The sequence below is a fragment of the Ascaphus truei genome, chromosome 1, assembly GCF_040206685.1.
Source record: "Ascaphus truei isolate aAscTru1 chromosome 1, aAscTru1.hap1, whole genome shotgun sequence".
Classification (NCBI taxonomy): Eukaryota; Metazoa; Chordata; class Amphibia; order Anura; family Ascaphidae; genus Ascaphus; species Ascaphus truei.
This window is the reverse complement of record NC_134483.1, coordinates 185,262,630-185,287,190: the sequence shown is the minus strand read 5'-3', so window position 1 is coordinate 185,287,190 and position 24,561 is coordinate 185,262,630. Positions and strand designations below refer to the sequence as shown.

At 40.0% G+C, this 24,561-nt stretch overlaps 1 protein-coding gene across 2 annotated transcripts in view; it reads right to left on the bottom strand.

Annotated features, from left to right (window-relative positions):
• The window catches only part of DAPK1 (death associated protein kinase 1), a 196,986-nt gene extending 172,827 nt beyond the window's left edge, over nucleotides 1-24,159 (bottom strand). Inside the window, exons 1-2 of one of the 2 annotated variants that reach the window (XM_075599053.1) lie at nucleotides 23,899-24,159; nucleotides 20,230-20,388 (exon numbers count right to left, since the gene is read on the bottom strand). In XM_075599053.1, coding sequence (XP_075455168.1) covers nucleotides 20,230-20,291 — 62 coding nt within the window. In that variant the 5' untranslated portion in view covers nucleotides 20,292-20,388; nucleotides 23,899-24,159. The remainder of the gene's footprint in view (nucleotides 1-20,229; nucleotides 20,389-23,898) is intronic. The other variant, XM_075599049.1, reaches the window with a different exon arrangement.
• Nucleotides 24,160-24,561: the final 402 nt, after the last annotated feature.

The window sequence follows — 24,561 nt, the reverse complement described above, 5'->3', positions numbered from 1 at the left end:
ATTAAAAAAAAAAAAAAGGTATCGCCTAAGGCTTCGGACATGGTGCCACAGACCGTGCGGACGCTGAGCGAACAGACTGCCTTAAAGCAGTGTTCGCGTGCATGTGGCATGCGGGCGGAAACAGGAGGGGGCGCGCGTTGCGCAAGAAATCAGTTCAAACTGATTCCTTGGCGCGACAGGCCGGTTCGCCCAATGAGGGCGAACCAGCTCCGTGACGCCCCTCGGAACGCCCCCAGGCACACCCCCCACGGCCCGTCTAGCATGGCCAGGGAAAGCACCCGCTTTCCCTCAGCCTACGCACGCGAGAAGGCGCCATGTCCGAGGCCTTATACTGAAGTACTCATTTACTCTGCACTATCGCAGCTGGACTAACACGGCTATTACTATTTAATAATAAAAACATTTACTGTGTAAAGCCTCCCAATGGGATGCAAAACGCTTCACAATTACGGTATGCAGCAATATACACATCATTTTTACAGACAGTCCCTGCCCCGTGGAGCTTACAATCTGTGTGTTTTGGGGGCCTGAGGCACAGGGAGATAAAGTGACTTGCCCAAGGTCACAAGGAGCCGATACCGGAATTGGAAGAACCAGGTTCCCCTGCTTCAAACTCAGTGTCATTATCCGAGTCAGTGTCTTTACTCGCCGAGCCACTCTTTCAGCCATCTTCCCCCCCTCCCTTTTTCATTTCTGGGGTAAATTTTTTTTTACTTTGACGGTGTTTTTTTTCCACCCTCTTAAAAATGAAGATGATTTACAGTATTCTGTCTTCATACAATACTAGCTTGCTTGACATTTTTATTTCGAGCACAGCACTATTTCCTTGAACAAATTTTCTCTAACAGTTTTAAAAAGGAAAGGTTTTAAAAGGTCTTTTAGCAGAGACTATATATTTATTGTCCTAGACCCCGACTGATAAGAGTGTGTGTGTGTGTGTTTATATATATATATATATATATATATATATATATATATATATATATATATATATATATATATAAAACACACACACACACACATATATATATATATTGCACATCCCCTGTATATAGTTACTTTATTTAATTTCTATAAAGCATACATCACCAAAATTAAACCAGTTCCTCATGTTATCTTTGACAACAGATTCCGTAATCTGGCATCCAACGACTGACACTCAGAAGGCTGTTTGGGGGATGATATCGCATAACATCTGCAAAGTGCAACACTTCAAATACACGAGAGCAATTCTACTAACTCAGCCGTTTTCCAGAAAACCGCTGAGAAAAAGGCACTTTTACTTTAAACTGGAAAATTCTCCTGCTAACTAAAAGCGATAGCAATTTAAACCCATCGCATCTTCTTCTTGTGTAATTAAACTCTAGAGAGGGAGGGAGAGAGAAAGCGGTTATTAGCTCTCCTTGCCTTGCAAGATTATAGTGCAGCTTCTTATTGGAACGGGCAGAAAGGGAGATGGAAAAAGCATCAAATATGCAAGTCACATATGAATGGTCAATTAAAGAGGTCACCTCTACTTGCATCACTTAACCTGGGCTGGAAGCGACGAATTGAAATTCCCACTCATTCCGAAGAGGTTAACCACACAAAATGATAAATGTGTCATTGTGTTCTTGAGCTGTGCTTTGGGCAATCGATACGTTCGAACGCAGAATCATTAATGGCCATATTCACTGGAATGGGCAGCATTGTGTTTTCCGGTGTTTAGCAACGATGGCCCAAATGGCTGACAACAGATAAGGGCTTAGTAGAGAGGGTTGCTGCACACCGGACAAGTACAATTCAATCCTGAGGCATACACTGGTGCTGTATGTACCTGCCGGCTCTCCCCCAGTACTCACGCTCACTCTTACCTTGGTGCCGGCGTCAAATGACACCGCGGGGCCATAAAACACCTTCCTACGTCTACAGCAGCGGTGCGCAAACACACAGACTACCGCATGCACACCAGCAAGATACCGATACCCCAAAAACCTGGCATATATTCTTATTATATAGGAGAAGCCAGCGGTGCTCCGGGGAAAAGGATCATAGGAAAGCAACACAAAAAAGAATCCCTAACGGAGCACACGGGTATATCGGAAGGTAACAAAGTTTATTAGCGTAATAAAAACAGGGGAGAAAGTATAAAAAATGGTGGTGGGCTCCTCACTACCACCTCAGGGGACAAAAGAAAAAGTGCATGGAAGCACACAAATGAGTATCTGGACAGTGTATGCAACTCTAGAACAAGGCAACAGAAATTACACAATAAGGTAAACACCTATATGCTGGACCTAGTAACAGTATATCCAGCAATATATAGGACATGCTAAAGTGAATAGGCAAGGCATACATGTAAATGGGCCAGAGATACACAGTATGGACACTTGCAATCATGCTACGTAAACACACAGGTTGAATCAGCGAAACTAGCTTGAATCAGAACAGAAAAGTGATAATAATAGTTTATGGTCAAAAGCCAAATGACAGGTGATTGCAGCAAGGCAGAATATTCTATGTGAAATCATTCTAGAGTCCATATAAATGACAAAGTCCCAGATACATCACCACATTGTAATGAATGGTGAGCCTCGCACTTAGTCCCAATATCAGAGGATATATATATATATACACACACACACAAAATATTAACAGTCCAGATCATGCATGAAGGCTGCAAAGCAAAAATTCAGTTGCTGTTCAATTTAAAGTCCATGTATATAGCACATTTCAAGCTACATCACCATATTGCAGTCAATGGTGAACCTCATAAGTAGTCCCTGTAATGAGAGGGTAAGAGAGGGGTCTCCTTCAACGCGCTCCCACTCCAAAAGTGATGCATCTTGAAATGTGCTATATACATGGACTTTAAATTGAACAGCAACTGATTTTTTCCCTTGCAGCCTTCATGCATGATCTGGACTGTTAATATTTTGTCACATTTTTTCTTACCACCATGATAGCCATTTTCACAGCAGCAATTCTTGTTGATCTGTTCTGTATGCCTGCTATATATCTTCTGTGATATTGTTCACTTTGTATCTTTGGCCAAGTTACTTATGCCTTTTAGCTACACAGTATCAGTATGTTCATTTCATGTGTAGCTTGCTGACCATTACCAGGTTTTGCACTATTTATAATCATAGACTCCAGTCATTGTTCTGGTACACTTTTCTTTAGCGCTTTATACTTGTCAGGCATCATACTGTGTCCTTCACCTCGTCCCTTGAGGAGTCATTAGGAGTCCCCCTCCCATTTTTAACACTTTCTCCCCTGTTTTTATATTAATTAATATACATTGTTACTTTTCGGTATACCTGTGTGCTCCTTGAGGGATTCTTTTTTGTTGTTGACATACATACATACATACATGTAGAGAGAGAGAGATACACATATATACACAGACATACACATCTGTGAGTGTGTGTGTGTGTGTGTGTGTGTGTTGTATCTGTATAAAAGTTAAACAATAAAGTGATTTAAATGTGTAAAACATGTAACAATGTATTCCATCATTATCCTAAAATATGTGAAGTGTCAAATATAAAGTTAACGTAGAAGCAATACATAGGGAGTACAGTGAATACAATTAGTCCCATAACATATTAATGGAAGAATGAGTCCCATAGTTCAATATAAATCTCATAGGTATACCAAATAAGACTGTGGAATAAGGGAGGAGGAGTAAGGAATGTCCTCCTGGACAATCCTCAGGTCATAACAAAAAAGCAGGAGACTTAGGCAGCTTTCAGGCAGATCTACAACCCGATAGTATCTAAAAAAATTAAGCGCATGCTCCATAGCGCATAAAAGTGTGACCATTTAATATGAAAAGTAGGAGCACTGAATTGCACTCACAGACATCAGAGAATTAAAAGCATTTGGGTGTGATATCACCAGGCAGCAATATCCGGACATCAGGGGACTGCTCCACATGACAAACCGGTAAGTGTCTAGGTATACAAACGACATTGTTATATATCATAGATATCATTGGGGTTCACAAACTTTATCTCGTGCGCGCGTGTGTGTGACTCCAGCTTTAAAAATGAGAACTCTGGCTCTGAATCAATACATGCGTCCTATAAAAGCCGAACACCATTAACGTGCTATAATTCTTTGTATGACAACATTAACCTTTTTTTACTGTCGGACGGGCCGACAACTAATTGTGTTGCAATGCATGGCAGGTCTCTGGCAGCAAAGTGGTTAGGTGACTTTGTCCCTCAATACGTTTCTGCTGAGGTTGCTATTCCAGCTCGAGAGATATCCATTGCATACCACTCCACCAAGAAGAATTAAAATGACTGAGTGGCAGGTTTGTGCCAAAAAAGTGTCAGGCAATTTGAGCACTCCCTGAATGTGACTACCAAGAGGATAGCTTGCATCATCCTTTGTACAAAGGCATGTCTGTAATGAATGCATGTGGTGTGGCATGAGAATACGTTTACAAAAAAATAGTGGACTCCTTGCCAAAAACACAGTAGGCCACATTAGACAAATATATTTATTAGGATTCTTACTGCAAACCACATTAAAGCAGAGTAATATAGCTGAGATCAGTGCAACACTCACGGCTCTAAGATTGCTGGCAGTTCTGGTTAGGTGATACTGAAGTTTGCAGAAGACATAGTGGTTCATTAGTACTATATAATCTAGAAAGATATTTTACGTCTCTGCCATGTCTTATTATAGAGGTCCTGTATTCTGTGAGAATCAAGCCCACAACTAACCTATCACAACTTCTACAATGAAGGGTGTGCCGTTATGTTATAAATATCAAGTGGCAATACAGGTAGCATTTGTTGTTAAAAAAAAAAAAAACAATTGTAAGAGATGCAGCAGTTTCTTTAAGTAAATGTCATTAGCTAAGAAGCCGATCAAAATCTGCAAAGATCCTGCTTACCAGGGTTCACTACAGGCATACCCCGCTTTAAGGACACTCACTTTAAGTACACTCGCGAGTAAGTACATATCGCCCAATAGGCAAACGGCAGCTCGCGCATGCGCCTGTCCTGAACAGAAATACCGGCTCCCTACCTGTACCGAAGCTGTGCGCAAGCGGGGAGACTATAGAGCCTGTTACAAATGGGTTATTTACATCAGTTATGCACGTATATGATGATTGCAGTACAGTACATGCATCGGTAAGTGGGAAAAGGCAGTGCTTCACTTTAAGTACATTTTCGCTTTACATACATGCTCCGGTCCCATTGCGTACGTTAATGCGGGGTATGCCTGTATATGGCTGCCTATTTGAAAAGAGACAGTGCGGTGCTCTTGTAAATGGTCGCTATAGCAAGCCAAGGAAGATTACTACAGTATATTACACGTACAAATTGCCTTTTCAACAAACCTCACTGCGAAACGCTTCAATATTTTCTGTTGTAGAAATAGTGATGTAACTCGTTAAAAAGGCTGCAATGTTAACCACAATGTTCAATGCCTCTGCCCTGCTCACTGCAGCTGTGGGATTACGCTGCATGGCTGGGACAGGAACTTATCCCTGTTGAAGAAACTATATCTCTAAAATCCAGCAGGGATCTGGTTAAGTGCAGCAGGCGATTAACCATACTCCACCTGGCCAATTAAGTCTGTAAGAAAAGCCTCCTGTTGTAAACAGGAGAGAGATTCACATTTGGGCTGACAGAAGGAGAGCAGAGAAGCCTGCACGCAGACACTGTCTTGAGCACAAAGACTGTGCTGAGATCAAGACACCCAGAGACCTATATTTCCTGGACACAGAGGACCCAGGAACCTGCCAGAGACTGACCTGGAGGACCACCAGCTTAAGGTACTTTCTGAGACTTTGGGGTGATAGGCTGGTAATGGGAATATCCCTCCAGTCCTACAGATAGGGTCTGGGGAAGCAAGTTAGCCCTTACAAAGGGATAGTTTTTTTTTTAAATATTGTTGTTTTTATATGTTTTGCCTGGATAAAGGATCAGGCTAAATAAAGCCAAGATATAATTTCACCCTAAAACAGTCTCCATTTGCATACCTCTGCACACATCTCTTACAATGGCCTCCCACAGAATTGAGCGTCTGACAGGTGGGACTACTCCTTACCCCGTAAAGAGAGATCATTGTTAATGTTTTAAACAACGAGGTTTGTAAAATGATGCTGAAAAACTAAATTGTGATATTCGTGACAGGCGTTACTGGCCATTTATATGCAGTGCCCAACATTTCCCTGGAAAAGTTAGCCAAGCATATACCACAGCATGCATAGAAGAACACATGCTTTCAACTACGTAGGTTTAAACTGGCAACCCCTTCCCTACTGACATACATACATTTTATTATTTTTTTTATTTGTATTTTTTTTACAGGATAGGGCTCGGGGACCCTCTCTGTTTTCTTCAAGACTTACTAGTGAAGTTACCTAAGTTATCTATGACTCTACACAGGAAACAAAATGGCTAATCAAAACTCCCACACTAAACAACCAATAAGAAGCTGCAACGTCATTCATTAAGGCTTTCTACTGGACGGTCATTTAAAACCCATTTAGAAACCAGCAAGCAATACCGTTAACATAACGTTGTGTCTCTCGGGAACCTCAGAGCTAAACATTAATGCGGCTCAGCTCTGGAGGACCCCAGGTTAGCACTGTGTAAAAAAAACGTGGGTGGGTGGGAGGTGTTAAATAGGTTTAACCAACTGTAACGTTAAATTAAATGCATATGATCCTTCCAAGATCACAGGAATCAAATGTCTTTAGCAATTTGAACCAAACCGTATTTCAGGTGCCTAAAAACACCACAAATGAAAGCATGTTTACAGAAACAGTCACTCCAAATACTCTTTTTAGGTTGAGATCCAAAAATGTATGTGACGCAATGGGTTATAGGTAAAGACCAACATAGTAGCTCCTTCTAAATGGTCATCTCACAGTGTATGTTTTGGGATTACAAAATGTATTCTTTATAATCTATGTACTATAAAACTACATTAGATAAAATCAACATATTCTTCCCCTTAAAAATGGTCTGGCTGAAGGTAACAGGAATGTACATGGGGGAGCGAGAATGCAAGGGGGGGGGGCAGCATCAGGAGGGCCGCATTCGAGGGTGTAGGGGCAAGAGAGAATGGGCTCACAGATATGTACGAATAAGGATTTGTGGTTTTCGTTTAAGGTTGAAATGAGGTGGTTGATCTAAATGTGCCCCAGAAGTCAGTCGGACATATACTGTAGGAAAATAAGACAACACACACACAAAAGATCAACCACATAACAATACGTCAAACTACTGAAATGTTTCAGGAGCCTGGCAAAAGAGTTTCCCCTGAAAGATACTTGGAATGGTATTATATAAAACAGTTCGAGACTTCACATTTTTCTCGGTCCACATGAGTTGTACTACCGACTAGATTACTTAAATCCAGCAAACAATCGAATCCCAGTCTACATCTAAAAATAAAAGAATACTCGTGACAGTGCAACCTCTCAAGGCAAGACAAGGTGGATCTAAAAACTCTAAATACAGAAATCTCAGCTATTGATGGTGGTAGTTAAATCCCTAAAACCATCAAAAGCACTAGGACCAGATGATTTCACAAGCCTATACTATAACAAAAATACACAATTAGATCCGGAAATAATTGGACACTGATACAAGTTGTTATTTCGGCTGTGTACCAAAATGAATTCAAGTTAAAGTTAAATAATGAATATGGGCTTATAGTGCAGTCTATCAGCTTTAATTTGAGGGTATTCACATCCAAATTGGAGGAAGGGTTCAGGAATTACATCTCTTTAATATGTAGCCCCATTTTTTTCAAGGGACCAAAAGTAATTGGACAATGTACTCAAAAGCTGTTTCATTTACAGGTGTGGGCTATTCCTTCATTATTTCATCATCAATTAAGCAGGTAAAAGGTCTGGAGTTGATTCCAGGTGTGGCATTCACATTTGGAAGCTGTTGCTGTGAACCAACAACATGCGGTCAAAGGAGCTCTCAATGCAAGTGAAACAGGGCATCCTTAGGCTGCAAAAAAAAAAAGAAAATCCATCAGAGAGATAGCAGGAACATTAGGAGTGGCCAAAACAACAGTTTGGTACATAGTGAGAAAAAAAACGCACTGGTGAGCTCTGCAACACAAAAAGGCCAGGACGTCCACGGAAGACAACAGTGGTGGATGATCGTAGAATCCTTTCCATGGTAAAGATAAAACCCTTCACAACATCCAGCCAAGTGAAGAACACTCTCCAGGAAGTAGGCATATCATTATCCAAGTCTACCATATAGAGAAGATTTCACGAGAGCAAATACGGAGGGTTCACCACAAGGTGCAAACCATTCGTAAGCCTCAAGAATAGAAAGGCCAGATTAGATTTTGCCAAACAATATCTAAAAAAGCCAGCCCCGTTCTGGAACAGCATTCTTTGGACAGATGAAACTAAGATTAACCTGTACCAGAATGATGGGAAGAAAAAAGTATGGAGAAGGCTTGGAACGGCTCATGATCCGAAGCATACCACATCATCTGTAAAACAAGGTGGAGGCAGTGTGATGCCATGGGCATGTATGGCTTACAATGGCACTGGGTCACTAGTGTTTATTGATGATGTGAAGAAGACAGAAGCAGCCGGATGAATTCTGAAGTGTATAGGGATATATTGCCTGCTCAGATTCAGCCAAATTCAGCAAAGTTGATTGGACGGCGCTTCACTTTACAGATGGACAATGACCCAAAACATACTGCGAAAGCAAACCAGGAGTTTTTTTTAAGGCAAAGAAGTGGAATATTCTGCAATGGCCAAGTCAATCACCTGATCTCAACCCGATCGAGCATGCATTTCACTTGCTGAAGACAACACTTAAGGCAGAAAGACCCACGAACAAACAACAACTGAAGACAGCTGCAGTAAAGGCCTGGCAAAGCATCACAAAGGAGGAAACCCAGCGTTTGGTGATGTCCATGCGTTCCAGACTTTAAGCAGTCATTGCCTGCAAAGGATTCTCGACAAAGTATTAAAAATGAACATTTTATTTATGATTGTGTTAATTTGTCCAATTACATTTGAGCCCCTGAAATAAGGGAACTGTGTATGAAAATGGTTGCAATTCCTAAACGTTTCATACAATATTTTTGTTCAACCCCTTGAATTAAAGCTGAAAGTCTGCATTTCTATTGCATCTCAGTTGTTTCATTTCAAATCCATTGTGGTTGCGTACAAAGCCAAAATTATGAAAATTGTGTCCGTGTCCAATTATTTCCGGACCTAACTGTATATAGGTACACTGGCACCAACAATGTTACAAATGTTTAACTCCTTCTTAAAATGGGACTAAATCCCAGATCAAATGTCAAAGGCAATAATCATGATCCTCCACAAGGAGAGTAGAGACCCGACGAGATGCAAGAGTTATAAACCAATTTCGTTGTTGAACTCGGCCATTAAAATGAAAATTGAAATAAAGAACAAGTTTACAAAAAAAATTTAAAAAATACATAGTAAAATAATAGCGAATAGACTACAGAAACTTTTACCTAAATTAAATCAATCCAAACCAAGTTGTGTTCATCAACGACAGACAAACATCAGATAACACTCAGAAAGTTATATGCATAATAGAACAAAAACACAAGCATAAAACTAAAGCAATGGTACTGAATTTGGATGCAGAGAAAGCGTTTGACCAGTTAAGATGGCAGTTCTTAAATGAGACATTAGAAGCGTATGGGTTTAAAGGCCTGATTCTCTAGGAAATCCAGGCACTATACCTTTTAGCCACAGCCACCTTGAAACTACAAGGGGGAGAGAACAATGTGATTGCCATCTCTGAATTGTACAAGGCAAGGCTGCCCACTGTCACCTTTATTATTTGCTCAAATTATTGAACTACTGGCCTGCAATATATAAGACAACATTTCAATATAAAGGGAATAATATGTTGGCAACGCAACATACAAAATAATCCCTTTTCGCAGACTACGTTATACTGACAATATCAAACCCATTAACATCCCTCCCAAACCTAGTCAGCCCTGACAGAATTCAGAAGACATATCCGATTATAAAATAAACACAGATAAATCAGAAGCCCTTCATCTATACTTACCTAATCACAAAGTAAAATTATTCCAACTGAACTTTAACTAGAAGTGGAAGGATATGCATATTAGATACATGGGTATCAACATCACAGAAACATACCAGTCATCACACACACACACACACACCTCTCCAAATTGATAGCCCCAAAAAAAAAAAAAAAAACTTCCGTCCCGGAATAGAATTTTTTTTTACCTCCTTTTAGTATGTTTTCTTAATAAAGTACTTTTTTTTCTACTAACCTGGACCCAAACTCCCTTCGGCTGTGCACTGTTCTCCTGTAATCAATTACACTTGGATCCTGTTACTAGCAGCTGTCACGCTTCCATACAGATTCAGGAAGTGGGTGAGTGATCACAAAACATTGAGGAAGAGACTGAGTGCAAACCTTAATGAAGAATTGGGAGACACTCCTAATGGAGGTTGATAGTAATGTGGAACATCTGTCTTATTGCTGAATATTTGTAGATTACCCTCTTAAAAACGCAAGATTTATCTTTGATCGTCACATGACATTACCACCCACTTCTCCACTAAATACTGCTTATATTTTATTAATTTTCATCAAAAATGTTTGTCTGATACTTGAGCACCCATAACCACTGTGCTGAATAATGATCTAGAACACTGTGCAATCCACTTGATAATTTAGATCAGGGGTGCGCAAACTTTCTGTTCTGCGCCCCCATGCCTGCTAGCACCTATGCTCACGCCCCCCATTACCCAGTATCCAGCGTCAAAGGACGAATGGGGTCACACCCCCTCCCGTGGTTTCATTTGACACGTGTTGCTATGGCGACACGCACGTAACATGACCCCGCTGCGTCATTTCACACCGTGGCGCCGAGGAAAGTAGGTGAAGTTTGCCCCCCCAAAATAATCTTACACCCCCCTAGGTGGGCGCACAACCCACTTTGCGCACCCCTGATTTAGATGACCAAATACAGTCATATAGCCTCCCTCTCATGATGTAGAGCCCTATATAAGGTTATCAACATCATCCAGGGAGTGAGCAAGGAAATACAGCCTGCATCTCTTACCTTCAGTGCTATGGGAAGACACTGCAGACGAAGAGACTGAGAGACGGCTGCAAACAGGGACAGAGATGCCTGCACAGCTCAACTAAAAAGTTCATACCAGTTTCTCTCCCCAGCAAATAGCCCAACAAGCAAAGGATTAATGCTGCGGTCGTTCCATTCAAAAACATAGACACCACGCTATTCAAAAGCGCTATGTACATTAATACACACACACACAAACATTAATCCTGCCGGTTCGCAAAATTGCTGTTCTTGGTTCCTCGGATGGGCCTTGGTTTTCCGTGGCCACAAGAATGCAAGTCTTGATACATCTATACATTATATTTAAATTGCATAGACTTTCCTCCATCATGATAACATTTCCTTTTGAGATCATGTTTCAGAGAAATTTGTATGTAAAATTTTTTTTTTTTAAATGATCACCAATTCGCATCGTTCTAGAAATCTCCTTCCTTTGCAACTGTAAGAATGATTTCATCAGTTAAATGTCAACTCCTAACATGACCCCAAAGAAAGTACCATATATTAAACATTGCCACGTATGCTGCATACAATGCTGCCTCTCATCATGACAGAGCTGCAGAGTGCTGAGGAGTTGGCTCCCATTTCTACAATATGTTTCACCAAATGTAAACAAAACTATGGGCGTCCATCTCAAAAATGAGATACCAACAATAACCTCACACACTTGTAAAGCAACAGTCCCCTGTACCAGTAAAGTACTTCCTGGTTTTTTTTTTTAAATCCTTTGTGTCATGTGGACCAATAGAAAGACACAACGGTTGATGTTACTGCCATTTTGCCAGGTGGGGCCTTGAGAGAGTTACTTTGACCAGTATGTACACCGGGAACGCGGGGAACTGCTGCTTTAAAGAACCACAAACAAGCATTCCTTTAGTGAAAACCAGTGTGTCAAGAAACGGCACACCTGTGAGCACGTGACTTGTATATGTGACAAGGGTTAATTCCCACAGCTACCTAGTGGACTTAACACAAGAATCTATTGTAGCAAAATGTATCAGAAAATGCAATACTCTCTACAAAACATACAAAGTTCATTTAGAGCCAAAGACGATACTAATTACATTTTACATTTAATATACAAAAATAGTACAGTGCTTAGGTTACAGAAAAATATTATAAAAACATACAGTATAATAAATTCAGACCGTTTCTTTAAAAGGAATAAAATAGATCTAATTTCATTACTGCATAACATCATAAGATGTCCTTCAGAGAGGCGTGAAGTTGGACAACACACACTTTGTTGAATTTCTGATATATCTCAGTTGCAGGGACTTTATCCTAAAAACCTTATATATCGAGAACAGCAAAAACCTACCCTCTGTGTGTCCTTAACCCCCCCACCCCCCGCCCTCTTCAACAATCTCTTGGCAATACTTTTACAGCTTAGGAAAAATAAAATACTATTTGGAATTTAAAAATTGCATTAATATATAAAATGTCCCATAGCTTATTCTCATAACTCCTAGAATAATGTGATTCATATCAATATGTTTGGGAGTGTTTCCCGCATGTAAAGAGACTATTGTTGACCAACTTACCCCCAAATTTGAGCGACAAATGGATATCTGATCTTTGCATTCTCACAATCGTGGATAGTTTAGCATCTTTCAATTCGTATGATCGCAAATGTTACAAAGATCTAGCTATAATTCTCGTGAATCGTTAGAGCCCCAATACCTTAATATTTAGTAAATCTATACAATTCTGGAATACCCTCCTGGCTACACCCTCTGGTAATTTCAGACACCTAAAGAATGTCTTCAAAGTTACATTAAAAGGTCTGTTGCTTATTTCTACTGTCAGAGAGATTTGTGACTTCCTAAAAGTTTTGGCCTGAGAACCTCACTCCTAGACAAACACACAAAAGTCAGACCAGGTCAGTGGCCTGATTTGCCATAAAACCAATTCCTTGTATTTTAAGAGGTACAACTTGCAATTCAAATAGTTCAGTTCAGTAATAGATAAAAGGCTGAAAAAAAGCAGACTAAGGACGTATGATGAAGCACTGCATGCAGATGTGAAGCATGAAGAGAAGAATACAGTGCTGTAAGACTACTACAAGAATGTGGCATTGTCTTTCTAAATAGGAAGACAGTATTTCTGCTGTCATTTATGTACTCTTTTCTTCTTAGTTCTACTGGCTTCCCCGCCCCCAGTCTTCCGTGCTCGATAATGCCTCATTTTAAAAGTATTATTTATGTTGTCATTGAAGATAATATATATATAAAGTCTATATTCCATATTTCTACAGTGATTTGCACTTGTTTTCCATGCTATATAGCTTCCCAGGGTTCACTAAATGGCTGCCTTTCAGTTTCAATCAATCCTGCAGTCAGTGTAACTCAGCAGCTACAATGTATTCTTAAATTACTAAAGGTAACATTATCTATTGCTACACTTTGCAGCAATCTGTTTGGAATATTGTCAACAAATGAGTGCTCAGTTCTTTGATTTCATCTAAACCTTAAAGCTGCAGTTAAAGCAATATCCTACATGTGTTTTCTTTTTAATAAATCAGTTCTGTACTACGAGAAAATACACGTAGCATTTAAAAAACAAAAAAAACAAAACACTTTTAAAGACAGTTTTAATGTATTCTAATTACTCTTCACCAATCAATCAATCACAGGAGAATAGCTCGCTAATTACTTGTCAGTGTGTAGATTGTATTAACGCACATTTTGAATGGGAAAAAAAATAAATTATATATATATTTATTATTATTATTTTTTTTAAACGGCAGCTTGAACTGCAGCTTTAAAGCAGTCATCCTTTAGTTTATCCTTTTATACAATTCTTGTATTTTGTATTCATTATTGTTACATAGTTCTATGCTGGAAACATGATGCGCGATACTTTATTCACGGTTAAGGCCACGATTATAGTGGTGGTGCGTGTGCGATGTTGCGCGCTGCCGGAACAAACTAACGGAGACCAATGAAGGCGCTCGACCAAACGCTACGGAGCGACAGATTACAGAGGAGACAACTGAAATTGTTATTCCCGGCATAAAACATCAGCAGAATTTCAATTACAACGATTCTGAAAAGTGCTTATTTTGTTATTTACAATGCAAGTGTATGATACTGGGAAACTAGGCTGTATTTCAAGTTAGCATGTAGGTCAATGAATTAATGCTTGCAGAATATAATTCAATTTAAAAGCGCAATTTAACAAGAACATTGAAACACTAATGCTGCTAACGTCAGTAAGGGAGTTGTGTTGACATTGTAGTGTTTAAGAGAGGAACTATGTATGCTGTCTTCTCTGTGTTTTGAAGAGTTTTTAAGAACTGTTGCTCTTTGTTCCAGTTATTGATGTGTATCAATTTGCTTTACACATCAGTATAGGTCAGTGTTTTTCAACAGGGGTAACCTGGGTATCCCTAAATTGTCAGGTCATTTGAAAATTGTACCAAATAAAGAAGAATTTACAATGTGTCTGGGGTTAGGGTACTTTACAATGCATCTGATCTCAGACACACTATTAGAGAACAATGTGTCTGGGGTTGGGGTACCTTACAATGCATCTGATCTCAGACACACTATTAGAGAACAATGTGTCTTGGGTTGGGGTACCTTACAATGCATCTGATCTCAGACACACTATTAGAGAGGGTTGGGGTTCCTCATAATGCATCTGATCTCAGACGCACTATAAACTATATCTGTTCTCAGACATGTTATTAGAGAGGGTTGGGGTTTCTTACAATGCATCTGATCTCAGACACACTATTAGAGAACAATGTGTCTTGGGTTGGGGTACCTTACAATGCATCTGATCTCAGACGCGCTATTAGAGAGGGTTGGGGTTCCTTACAATGCATCTGATCTCAGACGCATGATTAGAGAGGGTTGGGGTTTCCCAGATTTTCACAAAATTATAAGGTTCATTAACCAAAACATTTTTTTAAACCATCGGTATAGGTTTTAAAGATAAATACAAATTCTACACAAATTGTTTTTTTTTAAACTTTTTTCTTCTTGATTACTAAAATCCTAATATTGTGTGTGCTTTCAAACATATCTGTTTAGTCTTTATAAATATGGCCTTGCTCGAGATCCAGCGGTGAAGGCCTGCACTGCAAGGAGTTGATGTTTAAATCCTTCACACTTGGGTCCCTCCCTGTTGAAAATGATGTGAAGATGTCATCTTTGTGATTTGAAAGAGATTAGTCACATTCCTTTGAAGGGAGCTCAACAGTTCTCTAGCACTGGGAAGAAGCTTCACAGAATAATGACATAGGGGCCTATGCAGAGAGCAGCGAATTTTAAAATTGGCGAGTTTAATAAAAAGTAGCTTTTTTGGAGAGTTTTATTCTCCATATGCAGAAATGTGCGAATTCTGCTATGTTTAACATGAATGCGTGTGGCGAGTTTAAATTGGCGAGATGCGCGCTGCAGAAATGTGTTAAAAAAAAATTGCGCCTTTTTTTTCCCTTTCCTATGGCCGCGAGCGGCAGCTTCTTGCCAACTTTTCCTGGCGAGGCAAAAAGGAGACAATCGCGCCATTTTATTGGCGCGAACAGCCGCTAGATGCCGTTCGCGCCTCTCTGCATTAGGATATTTTTAAAACTGGCGAGATGGAGGTTCTCGCCAGCCGCGAGGCGAGTTTTAGAAATAGAAAAAAAAAATTGGCGCGTTTTTCGTAACTCGCCATTTTCTGCTGTTTTCTGCGCGATTTTCTCCAAAAAATGGCGAGTTTTGAAATAGCGCTGCTCTCTGCATAGGCCCCTAAATGTTTTACTTGCTTTTCTTGCCCTTTCCCAAGCGGATTTTCTTAAAATTGAAGTATTAAGTGACGGGAGGCTAAAATGAAGCTCTCTCCAGAGCTTATTGCAATTTAAAGGGTGTGTGTGTGTGTGTGTGTGTGTGTGTGTGTGTGTGTGTGTGTGTGTGTGTGTGTGTGTGTGTGTGTGTGTGTGTGTGTGTGTATATATATATATATATATATATATATATATATATATATAAATAATCTGTACCGTGTTATCCAAACTTAATAATCAAAAAATGAATAGACTATACCGTTCTGTGGCTAACTAAATGCTTTTATTTTTTATGAGTTTTCAAGATGCATTGATCTCTTCTTACGGGGGTATGTATGTATGTATATATGTATGTATATATGTATGTATGTATGTATGTATGTATGTATGTATGTATGTATGTATGTACATATACACACACACACACACGGCAGGGTTGCAGGCCTGTCTAAGACATGCAAATGAGCACACAGTAATATTTCCATTTGCTATGTATATATATCAGAATATACTTTGGGGGAAGATACACACATTGTACAAGTTAAACAAATATAGGCTCCTGGAGGTGATTGCGGCTTTAAAGGAAGATGTTCTTTTGACATGTACTGTACAATTAGGCTACAGGCACTAAAGCAGGGCTGCTCAACTCCTGTCCTCAACCCCCAACAGGCCTTCAGGATATCCCAGCTTCAGCACAGGTGGCTCAATCTTTGACTTGAGCCTCCGATTTAGCCACCTGTGCTGAAGCTGGGATATCCTGAAAACTGACCTGTTGGGGGTCGAGGACAGGAGTGGAGCATCCCTGCAGTAAAAGACAAGCAGCTACATTACACTTGCCCCACAGCAGAGAAACGGTTAATGTACGTTTCATACTTTAACAAATGGGTGATCGCTTTTCCACATTGGGTTGCAAATTGTGCCTTAAATGTGCTGTGGTGACAGTTTCTATCCTCGTGCTGCAGCCAAGACAGACTTATCTGTGTGACTGATACAAGCAGTTAGCCTGAATTGGGGCATTGTTCAGGGCAGGTGGACATGGGAAGGATTTGAGGATTTTCAATGGTTTTCTATTACAGTGGGGAATTTAAAGGTAACACAGCAGTTACCTTAATAGTTTTGCAACCCAGCTAATGGATATTATTCCAAAATACAATTACTTTTCCCGACTGTACCAAAGTATAAATCAACCTGCCCGCCAAAAAAAAAAGTTTGATTTTTAAAATACATTTTTTATAAGAGTCGTTTGCAAATTGCAGAGAATATTACTCTTTTTTAATGGTGCAGTCCCATGTAGAAACGAAGTGAACAAATGATCATAGCGATTCCAAGGTAAAAGCAAGGTCATTTACCTCAATAAATATAACACTGAAAAGAAATACCAGACAAGTATCATTATTTATTGAAAATTAGATACATTCCCTTTGCTTCCAAGTACAGTGGGGAACCTAAAATGGGAGACTGCTTTGTTCACCACTGAAATACACACACCCTCACTGCAAGTGCACCAACTCACAAGAGAAAGGATAATGAAAACATAAAGGCAGTAAAACCCAAAGAAAAACATCAAGTGCCGACATTCTCGCTGCGTAGATAAAAGAGGAAAAAATGGCTTCAAAATAAGGCATTGGTCACCTGGTTTTATACAATAAATATAGCACTGTCATTGGTTTACTTTAGTCTTATAAGTGACTGCATACACCATCCTCTCTCATCACAGCTATATAATGACAACCTACATCACCTGGCAGATGAGTGTGCCAAACAGAGCACAGCCAGCGACAAGAAAAATATCTCAGGCAAACTCCGTCAAATCAGCTGTTTATCGGCAGCTTCCACAAACAACAAGGACTACATGAACGCACCTACGCGTTTCATGCCGAAGCAGAGCCGCGTGGGTGCGTTCATATAGTCCTTGTTGTTTGTGGAAGCTGGCAATAAACAGCTGATTTGACAGAGTTTGGAGTTTGCCCGAGATATTTTTCTTGTCCCTGGCTGTGCCCTGTTTGGCACTCATCTGGATTTCAACTTGGGACGGACGCACGCCGTGGATGTTTCCAGTGTTCCTGCACCACACAGGTAATGGGCCATATAATTATTCCTGTGCGTCCTGGACATTGCAGCTTATTATTAGCATATGCTTGGGTCTATTCATGTGTGTCAATCTATGTGGATGTCAAGTGGACACCACTAGGCACACACCCTTTGCACATTTCTATAAGCATGCAGATTGTGGACACTGTGTTAACGGTCGGACACTTATTGGATTCGTGGATTAATTCCGTATAAAGCTTTATCTGGTTTTTATAAGGCCACTACTGGTTTTGGAGCACCACAATACCAACCAATGCACTACATCACCTGGCATAATATCCTCTTAAAGCTGCAGTTCAAGCTGCCATTTAATTTTTTTTTAAATATGTTCATCAATACAACCTGCACACTATCAAGTGATTAGCTAAGTTGTAGATCGATCGGCGAAGATTCGGCTTGGGGGTTCATTAAATCACTGTTAGTGCTGCAGAAGAGTACCCAAGATGCAAAGTTCTGTGGGGAAGATCATGTGACCAGGCAGCCACTAGATACAATTGGTGCACTGCTAGAGAGAGGGCAGGGCTCAAGAGCCAGAGCCTGTTTCAGAAGAGGAAGGGGATGTGACTTTGTAAATGGTTGCTATAGAAACAAAAATGCTTGTTACATTAGAATACATTAAAAATTTCTTTCAAAATTGTTTTTCTTTTTAATGCTACAAGTATTTTCTCATAGTACAGGGCTGATTTATTAAAAAAAAAAAAAACACATGTAGGATATGGCTTAAACTGCAGCTTTGAGAGCAGACACACAGAAGACGTAGAACAGAAAACTTTGGACACTTTTCACAACAGAAGTTGGCTGGCAAGGCCCAGAGAAAAGTGTTGCTGGCTTATTTAACCAGAAAACAACTATGTAGGGTCTCAGTGAGAAGATTTTGAAAAAAAGACATTCTAAATATGAGCTACAGTATTTGTAACATGTTAGGCCTTTTGTTTCTTTAGTAACATGGCAGGGAGATTCACATTGTAGCAGAAATGCATTATGCTAAAGAGAGTCTTTACTTTGACAAGACCAAGGATGATGCCAAATCTATACGGTACAACTATACTGCCTGTATTCTTAACCATGCATTCAAACAATAGTGCACAGGGTTACATTAACTATTTAGATACATGTTCCAAATGCAAAAAAATCCAAATACCAAGATTTTCACACACATCTTTAAATCCCTTTTCTAGCAACTTTAAATTCTGAAATGCTACATCACCTGAGAAGGGTAAATGTTCCATTAATATCAGCTATTAGACATGTGACAGTCCCACTGGTGTCTACTATATGGCTAGCAGCATCTTTTATACAAATCAGGCATAGAAGACAAACTAGAACACTGTGTTGTGCAAGTGCTCTATCTATGCCTCAAATGATGTTAAAATGCCATGCAAATTCCGTCACTTTACAAATGTGCAAGATTCCTTGTCTATTTTATGCGCTCCATGTTTTCATATGGAAAAACTGCTGTAACACTTTCAGGGTTCAAAAAAGGGCTAAAATGTGATTGATATAGATAAACATTAGAAAATGCATAACACACCTATCAGTAATACTGGCATGTATATTGGAGAGTGCACCCATCATAGGAGAGAAAAATCTATACATCACCCAAACCAACGGCTCAAGGTAGAAGACATATCACAGGTAAGTGATCAAAAAAAAGGTGCATTCAAGAAACAAATCTGATATTTCCGTCCAATGGTGGAGGTCCCATAATAGGACTGAAATGGTGGATTTTTCGCCCCCTTAATATGCCTCGTTTTGATCATTTATCTGCGATATAATGCCTTCTAACTTAAGCCGTTGGTTTGGAGGATGTGATAGACATCAAGTCTGGCGTGCTAAAGGGCATGCTGGGAAAACGTATTTCATCTAATTATTAATCTAATGCCATTATTTCAGCAGCGTAGCTATTTTCACATGAACGGCTTCTTCATCCGATCGTTGCTTATATCATTTTACACCGCCCTTATATTTCAACTGAAAATGCTATTTACGATTACAGATATGTTGCACAATAGCTGTGGGACAAAGCGCGATCAACCAAACTCAATGACACTTGCAATACCTTGCAGGCATCTCTGGCATTTAGTTTAGAAACCACACACATGCACGCAGTGCAAAAACGTTGGTTTCTTATGGTTATGACTAAGGATTCCACTAAGACAAGACAATCCTACATTGAATCCCACATTAAGTGCAGGAGTTCTTCATCATCCTATTTGTAGCCTTATCGACACCTTTTGACATTATATTGGACTACCTACCTTCCAAGCTCTTCTCCAATCTCGTAGTAATCCTCCACATTTTCTTGTCTGAACACAGTCATGATGTTTCAACCACTTGCACAAGACAGCTGCCTTCTACACCTCGAAGTCATCACCACATAATTAGTAAGCTGGATTCCTTGGACATCCTTATATTCCCTATGTTTGGGAGGAAAAACAGGAATGATTTGTTAGTTTATTTAGTACCCAATCAAGGCTTGTGGTGACTCTACAATCCTAAAACTGAACGCATTCCAGCCTACTTTCAAAGTAGCACTGCAGAAAGTTACAAATGAGCAAAATGCGGTAGACAATCATAGCGGAGTATGACTTACAACAGTGCAAAGAGACTTCTTCATAGAGAACAGGAGGCCAGAAACTATTTGGGGCGAAACTCCAATAATTATAGTCCTTACCCTATGTAACCCGGATGTCCTTTATAGGTACGGCCCCTCAATGCGCAGTGAAATCAATATAATGGTAACATACTCATTGAGTTAAATCTGGGCGATTTATTTATGGTCAAACAGTTCAAAGAATGCTATATGTGTTGCAAAAATGGTTCACAAAGCATGGGAGATGTTTCGCTTCCTCTAACTCTTTTGTGTAATGTCTGTGTGTGTTGAAAAGGATTTGCCCCAAATTTTCCATTGGAAACATTCCCGTTCCTCTTCTTAGGCTTTGTCTTCCTGCAGTATTGGAGGCATGAATAATTATCACTGTAGACCAATGCATTCAACCAGGGTTCCTATGAACCCTTGGGTTCCGCTGGCATCCCCTGAAGGGTTCTCTGCAATTCCCAGGTCATTTGAAAATTGCACCAAATACAGAAGAATTGTCAATGCATCTGATCTCAGACGCGCTGTTAGAGTGGGTTGGCGTCTGTAGTCATTCACAATATAATTATAGGGTTCCTTAACCCCCAAAAAAGGTTGGAAACCACTGCTGTAGACAAGACATTTATATGACCCAGAAACAAAGTTCCAGGTGTTAATAGCTTAATAATGGCCAGATATTGATAACAATACCCTATGAGTTTGACACATCAAATCTCTACCTTAGCCTCTACCGGGGAAATGTACTGTATAATTGTGAAATATTATTTCACCTTGTAAATGATAATCAATGCTTTCCAGATTTTTACCTAAGACATATACTTATTTATTTCATGATTATAAGAACTGATTCCCCAAATCTTACATTAAAGTGAATGTAACGTACTGCATTGTGACTGATATGTTAGCCCGCTTTTTACTGTTGTGTAGCCATAGATGCTACATGTACAGCAAGTTTTCAATACGATCTCCTCTTCTTTGCTAGTGAAGTAATTATGTCATCATAACCAAAACAGATAAGACTGAAACAATAAGTCAATTATACTATTATAACTGCAGCAGATCCAGTACAAATACAAACAGGAAACAAAATGAGTAAAACGTCCCTTTTACGGGTGATTGCATTTTTCTAGCTATAGCGATAAGACGTTGAAACTTTTTTTTTGCCAATTATGTTCGACAAACCCTTTCAAACCAAAATATAAACCCCTCCTGCCAGGCTGGGCGCTTAATTCTGAGTGGAACTGGCCGTTAAAGAACATTGATATGGACAATGTATAAAACCAAGATTAAAAGCCAATGGTTTGTAGCTCCTGATTACTTTAAATTTCAGCCAAAAAATAATATGTACCATGTTTGTTTGTAGGGATAGTCAACATTTCAAGGTAATGAACATCATGTGCTCTCCCAATAAGCTTGAACAGATAGGATAAAGTGTTCTGTATCTGGTACTGTGTACACGCTGGGCCATATCTGCTAAACTGTGCTACTCCATAAGACACCAGAAGCCACCAGTAATTATGGGCCTACCTCAAATTGCGCTAGATAGGAGAGAACATGTACAAGTGTGACATTAGCAGTCGGAAGTTGAACTCCCTATGTATGGTTGGTGCGATAAATGAAAGCATAAAAAAGTGGTTATTTAACAATATGATAAGCATCTAAGAAAAAAATGGAACCAATGTGTTCTGTGACAATTCAGCTATTTTTTATGACCCCTCTGTTTGTGTTACATCTCACTAAGGCCGCGATTTAATAAACTACAGTATAAAGCCACTTCTCTCTGCTGGAGATGAGTTCAGTTCCATTCAAATGAGTGGGACTAAAACCTTCCCCAGCATAGCATACTGAATAAGGGCCTAAGCAAGACACATACCATTGGCACTGCCATGTAACCTATTCAACATCGGCCATATAGAACCAATACCAAAGTTAAACTGGATGCTTGAGCAAATTCCTGGACAGACACTAGTTGGCGATTCAAAGGTTTTATCAATGGTCTGTTCAGGCAATTCCCTGTATGTGGGGAAAAATGCAGAATTCTCCTACAGCCGCAGAAAACAATCGCAGCACCCATCACACTGACTTCCAGGCATGGGACTGCCACAGAAAAATCACAGATGCAATAATGCCTGAAACACCAGATTTCTTATTCTTAGAGCACTACTGTTGCATCCCAAGACGGCTTGTCAGTCTATCCCAAGTCACAATCCCTCTACTTCTCTCCTCTGGCCAGGCTTCATTTTTCCACATCAAAACAACTCTATTATGATGATTTGATGTTTTTATTGAAAAATGCGCTTGTAAATTACCTGCAGAATATAAAATAAAATGCATACAAAATCAATAGACATTTGTGACCTCAGGTAGTGAGATACCATATGGCAACCAAAGTCGTGAGATTCATACTGATTTCAAATTCAAAGATTACAGTGCAGGCTGTGTATGTAGAATCTCTTCCCTACAACTTCAGATTATTACCCCAGTTTGCAGCAGAGTTGAAATCAGCATTAAGAAATCTGTCACGTCATACCAGCCTCTCCTATGTAACCTGGTAAACTATTGCGTGAAGCTGGCCTCAGAGATCCAGTAGTGTAATGATATACAGTAGTAAGCATTATGCAAAAGGTCTCCGGTCCTGAAGGCTGTGCTGAATTCGGAATTATGGAGCAGGATAAGATCTCATGATAAAGTGAACAGCTGGTACAGATTTCCTGGGTAAGGCTATGCCAGACCTGGTCTGATATCACCCATACCAATAATATGTCCCTATGTTGTCTTTAAAACACATATACCAAACCCGCAACACATACACAATCAGATAGGTTACTGAGGGGATGTGCCCACCAAATTATAGACATCTGGTGCCATTGAAGATTTTTTTTGTGTGTGTGACCGTAGCATTTCTATACCTGTTTTGCAGCTGAATATTTATTGTACCACAATTTTAAGTAACTTCTTCTAAAAATTCACAGTATAAAAAAATAAAAATAATATTTAAATATTAACCACTAATGCCCATTCCCATCAAATGATATTATGAGTACATTACATCACTGCCTTTTACATTCATTTGCATGGAAGGCAACTACAACATTCACCACGAAAGAGCTGCCAACTTAGACCTGGCTCAACCTGTCCCCAATAACATGGAGGTAGATTACCACCCCACATTATTTCCTGCACCCCGTTTATTATAGGAGGCAGTCTACAACCAAGTCTGGTCTTTATATCTCTGCTAGCAGATAGGCGCCTGCCCCCCTCTTTCTCAATCACCGAGGCAGCTGCAGCAGCAACAAGGAAGGCAGACTGAGGGGAGAAAAGAAAGGCTTACCAGACAACACCCCGGTGCTGCAGGGATCGGCTGAGTGCAGGAGGAGAAGAGAGACAATGCGAAGGAACAACATGCGATCTGTGAACAGAGGCAGCAATCCAAAGGTGGAGAGAGAGAGAGATGGAACGTCTGGGATCGAACGTTCTGAGACCCAACACCAGCAACTCACAGCCGGTGCTCACAATGACTGCGGGCGGTGTATGAGAAAGGAGGAGAGAGACAGGCTCACAGGAGGGTAGGGGCGGGGAGACAGACACTAACGGGGAGGGGAACACACAAAAGAGAGGCAGCTGCAATGTGTGTCAGGTACAGTGGGAGAAGGAGGAGACAGATAGGGAAATTACAAAAGGGAAGGTAAAAGGCGATAAAACGTTAATATCCAGAGAGGGAAACCAGTGGCGTTTATGGAATCTGGACTAGAAACAACAAAAAAAAAAACATACTGGTCAACGTTGTGAGGGCGGTTTGACTTTAACTCTTTCAGTGCCAGAAGGGTTTAGCTACCCCTTTATAGCACAGAATGGGTTAAGGAAATAATGATTGTTGGGTTCAGACTAGCAAATGTTTGTGGATTCGACTGGAGATGAGTGAGGCTCATTACCAACGAGTGGGAAGAGAGAGGGTGTTAGAGAGGGGGGGGGGGGGAATACAATGCAGAAAATG